Source organism: Sinocyclocheilus grahami, unplaced genomic scaffold (genome assembly GCF_001515645.1).
Source record: "Sinocyclocheilus grahami isolate Dianchi unplaced genomic scaffold, SAMN03320097.WGS_v1.1 scaffold173.1, whole genome shotgun sequence".
NCBI lineage: Eukaryota > Metazoa > Chordata > Actinopteri > Cypriniformes > Cyprinidae > Sinocyclocheilus > Sinocyclocheilus grahami.
In genome coordinates, this window is record NW_015505352.1 from 749,294 (window position 1) to 758,500 (window position 9,207).

The 9,207-nt window shown below is 37.3% G+C and overlaps 1 protein-coding gene across 1 annotated transcript in view; it reads left to right on the top strand.

Annotated features, from left to right (window-relative positions):
- Nucleotides 1-6,764: 6,764 nt before the first annotated feature.
- LOC107593542 (potassium voltage-gated channel subfamily KQT member 4-like) overlaps nucleotides 6,765-9,207 on the top strand; it is a 50,598-nt gene continuing 48,155 nt past the window's right edge. The window contains exon 1 of the mRNA XM_016283303.1: nucleotides 6,765-7,217. Within this exon, the coding sequence (XP_016138789.1) occupies nucleotides 6,916-7,217 (302 nt within the window). The 5' untranslated portion in view covers nucleotides 6,765-6,915. The remainder of the gene's footprint in view (nucleotides 7,218-9,207) is intronic.

Below are 9,207 nucleotides of genomic sequence, written 5' to 3' on the forward strand. Positions count from 1 at the left end.
GAGGTCAGGCGGCATTCCTTATCCGGCCTAAATCTTGAAAGGAAGACTTGATTAGAAGGGAACAGAGAAAGTAGTAGAAAGACTCTAGTTGTGTAGTCAGAGCAATGGCTAGAAACTCAGCCTAAACGTTCAGCTTTTGAGAATACAAGTGGTTTACTAAGAACTCTTTTTGGCTATTTTTTTATATTTTTTTTAATTAACACAGCTGCTAGTTGTGTTATACTTTCATTTCTTTTCTTTTATCGCTATTTATTTTATTAAAAAAGTGTGAGGCCAGAACTATACTTGTGGACATGCCTAATCGTCCTATGCGGTGAACAATTACTGCATTAATGAGTGAGCATTGGATCTTAATATTTGAGATATGGGGCCTGGTGAATATCTGTACCTAATCCTGGCATGACTTGGATTTATTAACTCTGTTTGTCTTGGCTGTTGAGTTTCTTCAGGCCAAGGAATCATCCAAAAGATTAGCTGAAACCGGTCATGAGAGACCATGAGAGATTTGTTCATTTAATACCACCACCAAAATCATGTACAATAAATCATCTGATGTAAGACATTGCAATGAGCATTACACGGTTGTTGTTGTTTTTTTATTGTAGCCTGTCACCTTGTGCCAGCCTATTGTTGTCATTGAGAAAGCACTTCTAGCTGTTTGCTTGGCACAGCCGTTGTGTTGATAGTTTTAGACACCTCATCATATCAAAGGGGAAACCCAGCGGATCAGGCTTCAACTTTGGACGTGGTTCTAAATTTCATTACATGACCCTCAATTACTGATCTCTCATACTGATTTAGTCTTTATTCAATTCATTTTTAGTATACTTTATTTGTATCTAACAGCTTTACAGCAAAAAAAAAACTGTACTGGCATTTTAAAGGAACACTTTTTTGGTCATTTGGTCAGTTTTGAGCAAGATGCTAACGGTCTAATCAGATTCAATGATCTATGCTAAGCTGCAGCTAAAAGTGCTACCGTCAGACCCGGAGATCGGCTGAATGGATTCCAAAACGGTAAAACTCAACTGTTTAACTCTAGGGGAGTTGGGAAATGATCCTATTTTCAAAAATAGAGGCGAGTTCCTTTAAAGCCATATTTAAATGCATACATATGCAAACATCATTAGAGCAGATGTCACTAGAGAGACATCACTAGTATTTAATATAACTTGGGCTTTTTTGTTGATTTTACAAAGTATAACCCATAAATGACAATGCAATTTTGTCTGTATTAATTTTTTTAAATAATAATAAAATAAGTTGTTTTATCTTCTACAAGTGAATTTAGGCATCAAAACATTATAATTTTCAGTAAAAAGTGGATATTAATTTTGAGACTTGCTAAACATATTAAACAATTTTTAGTGTTTTTAAAAATTACATTTAAGTGAACATTAAATAATTGCAAAGATAATCTAAATGTTAAAATAGGATATGTAAGCATGCACGATTAAATATCTAATAATATCAACCATATACTGATAAATAAATAAAAATCTTGAATTTTAGTGGATAACCAGTATAATACTGATATATCATTCTTTCAACATGCTGGGTTTTCTGACTCTGTGTATGTGCAAAACATTGCATTGTAAAGGGAGAGGTATTGGTCTAAGAGCTTTTATTTTCAGTAAACTAAAGTAAATAACTGTTGGATTAAACAGTTGGACTCTGAACTGGAATCTTAGTAGTGCTGTGTTATATTGAGGATAATCCATGTTTCCCTTGCGCTCTGTTCGGTTTTGGAATCTGTAAATGACTGACCCATTTGTTTTGAGACAAAGCTTTAGGAATTTGGCTCCTTACGATTTGTACCAATGTCTGTACCAGTAATCTCAGAGAGAGTCTGGAGCTACAAAACCCTTGTCCAGACTCTTCTGGACATGCCCGAGTCCTGAGCTGTTCCGGTGCCTTAGTGTTTGGGAGATTGAGGTGACAAAAGTGGGCAAGAACTGGAAAGCAAACTCCTTCTATTGTGACGTTCTGTACTGCACATGCAATCAATGTTTTAAACTTAAGGTGGGTGATATAAGGACATTTTAAACTTAGCTTGTGTGTCCACCAAAACATTTTAAGCCAGCTGAAATTGCCAGGTACTTTTTTGACAACGCCCAGCCCAGCTGTGAGTGCTTGAGAGCTCTTATGTGTAATGAAATGTTCCTCCAAGCATTTATCATGTTAATATTGTTGTAGTCCGGAAATGCACATTTCAAAAACATGCTAGCCTCAGGGAAAAACTCTTTGGTGGACACTGCCTTACAGATGTGCTCTATGGTAGGTCAAGGAGTTTAGATACAAAAAGGCCTTGTATTTGGGTGGGAGAAAGTTGTCTCAGCCCTCACAGGTCCTTCAAAAGGTCTCTTTCATTCAAGGTACTGGAACCACACCAGCTCGTCCTGCTCAGCAGAAGATACAACCGTGCTTCTGTTCCAGCCTCTGGGCTGCACATGCGTCTTGACATCATTTTGGAAAAGGAAATAATGGATTTGGACGTTAGTTTAAGAGAGGCAGGTTCTAGTCCAGCCACAGACTGCACAAACTGTTTGTTTTGATTGACTGACCCACAGAGTATAATTTGATGTATAAATAATATCTGTAAAAATTAATTGCCTAGTCACAGTCCGAATGATCTTAAGTTCCACATACTTGGTTCTGCAAAGGTTTTAGGTCTTTGTATCATTGTTTCATTTATTTTGTATCTTCCTTTTTCTTGTCATAGCTGAATAAGGAATAGCATACTTTTACTATTTCTCTTGTAATATGATAATATGCTATTCCGAATTCAGCCATTGTTGACGTTTCCTCTTCCTCTTCTATTGATTTATTCTTTAGTCCTGTCTTGTTGTTATTGATTGCTGTTCATCAGTCCTGTTTAGTCTTTGCGTAGTAGATGTGTCTTTTGAGCTTGTTTCCCTTGTGCTTGTACAAATTCTCATGTCTTATCTTTGGTCTAGTGTTGTTTTAAAACAGCTTGGTTCTTTGTGAGTTGAATTTGTTTTGGGCTGTTTTTGCCTTATGTCATGTTTTTTAATTTAATTTTTAATGGTTCTGAACTGTTCTTGAACTTTTTGTGATTATTTTTGGGTTCCTGTTTCATTGCAAACAGTTAATAAAGTGCGTTGGGGTTCACTAGTGGTAGGAGAAAGGAGGCTTTTAAACAACTACTAATCAAAATAAGCAATTGTTTTGCGAAATGATTTCGAAGCTCTCGAAATGCCGCAGAATGAGCACATCTGCTTGTTAAAGATGCAATTGAGTTGAAATTTGGAAAAACAACTATTTTACAAGATGCATATTTCACATTCATTCTTGTGATGTAATTCGTATGGGAATGGGTGATTTTAAAAAATAGTAATAGTAAAGCGTATGAAAAGGTGTCTAAGCCCCTAAGCATCGGTGGGGCGCAAGCAGATCACACAAATGCAATTGTACAAACTCCTATGACTGCAATTCACCTGACATCTACAAGTTGTAGAACATCTGTTGTTTTATGTTGACTGTAAAAAAGGAGGTATTGATGAAGTCAATTAAAAAGAAACCATTTAATAAGCTAAACAATATTTTTGGTGTGGGAAACATTGCTGAGCACCCATGTTCTGCAGAGCACAGCGGAAGTGAGGGCCTGAGGTCTTACCAGTCTTGCTGATGTGTGTGTATTTTTAAATTCTTCTAATGTCCCTCTGTGGGCTTTCAGTTTTGGATAACACAGTGCTTTCTGGGACGTGAGTGAATGTGTCCTGTGAGTGTGAGTAGTGAGAAGTTTTCCCATATTGCCTCATCACATTTGTTGTCTATTTGCACCCATGTGCCAAAGGAAAGCGAGAAGGTGTTTATGTCTTTCAGTAGATTTGTTTTAGCAGTGACATTTGGCCCTCAAAAGAAAGGGGTGCATTTCTCCCGTGTCCACTGACCTTGCCCAGCTGCCGTGTGTCATCAGAATTCTGGGTTTGAGGTTTGGGACTTGTATCAGTCAGTTTTCGTGTTAATTGCTGGCGTTAGGAGGGGACTCTATTCTTTTATGAGTAGGTGGACCCTGATTTATTCTCTCTAGTGAAACGTTTGAAGTTAATCCTATGAGGTTGCTATGGGTCACCTACACTAACATAAGGACTAAACAGATTAGAATTTAACAAATGATATGCGATTAAGTAAAACCGAGCTCAGTCTTGTCATGTCACATGTAGATGTCCTTATTGGTTTCTTCAAGAACCAGTCTTATGTTCAAGAGAAGCATATAGAAACTCTATGTTTAATGTTAACCCATATTACATCAAAATAATTAACCAATCATATCTGCACTGATATTGATTACATTTTAACTGCTATTATTGTTTATTTACTTATTATTTAAAGTTTTCAGGATATAATTACTTTTACATTTATGCATTTGACAAATTACATTGCATTTAAGGTGTACACGTTATCAGTTCAATCATTCCTTTGGAATCGAACCCATGACTTTGGCGTTGCTAGTGCCATATTCTATACTGTTTGAGCTGCAGGAATGCTATGGATAGGTGTGTCCAGACTAGCTTTTTCCCTTTTGAAAATTTCACCTGATGTGGAAAGTAAGCCCTACCATTTTTAGAATTATCTGTGCCACAAGTATCATTGGTGAATTGAAGAATGTTGCAGACTTGCACAAGGGTGCATGCAGGGAATAAAGCATAGGGCTTAAGAGGCAAAGGACTAATGCATTCCACGATTGCTCTAAAGCAGCAGCGGCCGAAGCCATTAGGAACGGTCTGCATAAAATCACATAAACCAAATGCAAGGTATTGATTGTTGATGTCCCTCTTCTTCGCTCCATCATCAGCCATCAACACCATATAACTTAGGCATTAAATCTCTAACTTTTATAACCATAGTTTACTGCAATATAACAGAGTGATGAGAGACTATTACTATTCTTATTTTACTATTGTCCTTATGGTTAGGTGACACATGCAGACAATATTGGCATTTACTGAAGCACATGTCCAGAGCTTAGAATACTGTACAGCACATCCCCAGCACCTGTTCAAGAGGGGTAATCTTGGCCTTGACATCAACAAAATGGCCTTTTGATTGATTCTCTTGATATGACTGAGTGCATGTTTACACAGAAGTGCATTGATCCAGCATGTAGTTGGATAAATGTTTGATGTTTGCACAATTTGTGAATTACAGCTGCTACAACAAGGGGGATTTATCTTTTTATTTTCTATTATACTTTCTTGTAGTTTTGAGGGTGCAAAATTGTTGAGGTTAGTCTCGTGCAGAAATCTGTCATTTGGCGTCACAGTATGTTAACGTAGCCTAATTAATTTGACCTTTTAAACAAACGCACTTTAGTTTTTGTTAGAAATTCATTTCATAAATCTATAATATCGTAGGAAAAGTAGTTAGTTGTTTATCAGTTTATTTATTATGTTAATTGTCATGTTTGGTCGATATATCAACCGACCCGTTACCTCCTCAGCTTTACGTGCCATGACTGACTTTTTGGTACGGTGAGATTTATTTAAAATGTTTGTTAATTTCTTTTAGAAGGTTCGAGTCTTTAGAGCCAGACCTCCCCAAACCCCCACAATACGCACGCTGTGTTGAAAAAGCAACTCTGTTTTGACAGTTGACTCACTGAGGGAGCGTTTGCTCGGGTCATGCGCTTTATTGTTATTAAAGCATGTCTCTGAGCCAAACCCCGGCGTAGCATCTGCATTCGCCGTGCCGAACACCTCAGTGGAAATTTCGGAAAAGATGTGACTTGGTCCTGAGGGAAAACAGAAAACATAATCCGTTCATCTAAATTTGGTGGCGGTACCAGCCATCCCTCCCTCTCCTCGCGTCTATCCGGCTCTCACTTTCATCAACATCTCACTGCGCGCAGCACGTGCCGGTTACGCACTCTCTCCGTCTACACCGCTGAGCGTCTTGGACTCTATAATATGTCACGGACTTTTGGGACAGTCTTGAAATGACCGAACTACGGGCACGACTTTGAATTCATCTCTCACGGACCGGCTCCACTCCTCCCCAAAGAACCGTAATGAGCATCGCGCTCCGGAGGGGGAAACCGGGCATGTCGTTTACTTCTAAACATTTCTGCTGTGTGCTTAGACAGGAAAACTAGTTATTGAGGTTTTTTTTGTGCCACTGGATGTATTCCAAAACTATTGAGTAATTAATTCGCACGTTAGAGTCTCACCATGAAGTGTTACGATTTAAGATGAAAACTGAGCTGAAATATTCATATTAACGTGGAGTCAGGGTTTTAATGATCGTGTCTTTGTGATTAGTGATAATGACCTTAAATGTCCTAATACGTTATTTTCTTATTTTGCTGATTACAACAATTATTGTTTTGTTTGGAAGCGATTAATAGAGTAAGTTTTACTGTATAGGCTTTTAGAGATCGTTATTTACTGGTGTTCACACTTTTCTACTTAATCAGTTATCGGTTGTTTAACATCGACCCCACCGATAAATTCCAGTAGGTCTCTAAAAATAGCGTTAATTTGTATGGTTATTTGCATAAATTATTCAACTTTGTATGTAACAGATATTCATTCTTAATTGCAGTGTCCACATATTGTGTTTGTCAAGATTAAGTTTGAATTTTAATTTAAATGGTGATCTTTGCAACTAAACTTAAAAAAGCGTATTATTGATGATAATAATAATTGAAAAATCACAGTTTGAATTATTATTATATTATTATTAAAAATAATGTATTTTTATTGTAGTATGATAATTATTTAGCTATCATTGTGTTAGAAATTAGAAATAAAAAAATAAAAAAAACAGTTCTGCGGATCAGCTGTAGGACACTTAAACAAATACAAATAATAATTTTCGTTCATTCGGGGAAAAAACAATATCAGTTAATCTCTGCTGTAAATGGTGCACTAGTTTGCTTGTGTCAACACAATAATGTTGGGTAGCCCTTCAAATAACGGAGGCATTAGGATGCTGGCCCCCCCTGCACCCAATGATGACAGGCGGGTTGAGTTTGTGGCTCTCACGGCTGTTCACACTGAAAGAAGCGAGCCATCGACCCCAGAGCGCGGACATCCGTCTCACCGCACTGGCTTACTGGGCACACCGCTGCCGGTGCCACCAGGCCCGAGGGCGACCACTTCTGCCTCCAGCAAACGCTACAGAAAGTTACAGAACTGCCTGTACAACGTGCTGGAAAGACCCAGAGGATGGGCGTTCATCTATCATGCCTTCATGTAAGTCACCCACAATTTTGGGATGCACTTTTTTTGTTTCGCATTCAGTTTTTGTTTTACAAAGTCTTAAGCTAAGCAAGAAGCATGTTGATAAATGACCTCAGAGAAACAGTTAATGAGTGCAACGTAATTTGCTCACACAAATGGCCCACCTGCCATGCGCTCACCTGGAGGTAGTGGCAGTCTCTAATTCTGAACAAGCTGAGTCGAGATATTTTCCTATTAGGTGACCCTTCCAATAGACCATATCATTTCAGCATCAGCCAAGATTGATTTTCATCTCTCACAATTGGATTAAATTCCCATGCTGCATTCTTTCAACAAATCAAGTTTGCTTGAATGGGAGAGCGCCCTTTTGACATTTACAGATGCGTTGTATATGGCTTTAACTTGGTTGAAATTGTAAAATGCCTCGGGATGCTCTAATACAGCACATTATTAAATGTTTTATTCATTGTTGCTCATTGTGTTGCCATCTTAAAGGGCCGAGTATTTAGTAAGAGATGTAGAGCGAGTGCTCCACCATGCTAACTTTGACATTTGTTTATTCAAAGTTAGTTATTAGCCCACTTCTCTTTGGTTGAGAGTCCTGAATGGTCCCTATTCTAAAATAATCCACTATATCATTGTATTTGACTGGTCAGAATTTGTTCCCTGCAGGCAGGCACGTTAGAGGTCTTTTATGGATGTCTATGACTGTAGTTTTAGCCCTGTGCAAAGGAGGCAGGTGTTTGATGTCTTAAAGTGTTGAACATTCAATGTATTTCTTTCTTGTAATCTGATTTTTCTTAAGAAGGCCCTTTTTGACTGTTTTTGTCCTCTGAATGAGTATTAAACCCATAGTGAGTCATTAAAGCAGAGATAGATATCGCTTCCATTCTCTTACAGTTTGAGAGCAGAAGGGAGCTTATCGAGGTCTCTCATTCATCTCCCTCACTCAAAACCACAACACAGAATTAATTCACTGATCTCCTAATGAGTGCTTTTTGTTTTCAGGCCCAATCTAATTGCAAATTGCAAAATAACTTGTAAATCGCACAGCTTCAGCGTAAACAATTCAAGTTTGATTTAAAAATATGTATATTTTGATTATTTGAACAAGTATGGGGTGCAAATTACATTATTAATCTTTTTGCACTTTAAAGTTAACATGATTTGCTGCTCTTTTTTTTCACTTTTACTACTGTAACATGACGTACTTCCAAGTGAAACAGGATATTCAATGAGAGAAAATGTAGGGTGGGACTTGATTTTATCCACCATGATTAGCACGTGGAAAGTGGGCATTGGATATCAGAATGGACAGAATGTGATTTTCCTAAAACAAGACCAGAGGCCGGGTTCACAAAAAAAAAAATATATATATATATATATATATATATATATAAGATAAACTGTGAGAAGTTTCTGAGAACATCTGTATTTTTTTAGAAAAAACATTATAGATTTGATCTTGTCTGTTTGTATATTATACTTATGAGGTTGACTTTAATACAATAAAAACAAACATTTACATTGGTAAAAATTTACAGACATTTTACCATCTATTAACCTTTTTTTTTTTTTTTTTTGAAGTAGGACACACCTGACAGCCGTTTTTAAATGTATAGTATGTGAAGTGTGAGTCAGAAGGGGACTAAAGTTCCAATGCTAAATCTAGGCTCAGCAACTGTTTCTGTAAGTGTAAGTGTTACATGAAGTACCTTTATTAAATGGTAAATCACTTTTGGTCAACCTGCTAAAAGAGCCTTCCCTTTGTCCATGAAGAGAAGATGTCTGGCCTGGCGTGTTTCACCCCAGTGTAGTTTAAACAAGTATAGCGGTCTCTAAGCCACTGCCACTATTTGTTTACACCATCTATGTTGAGCACTCTCTCGCTCTTCCTCTCTCTCTTTCACTCTTTCCCTCTCTCACCCGCACACTCATACTTACTAAATGCACATAAAGCCCATATATATATATATATATATATATATATATATATATATAT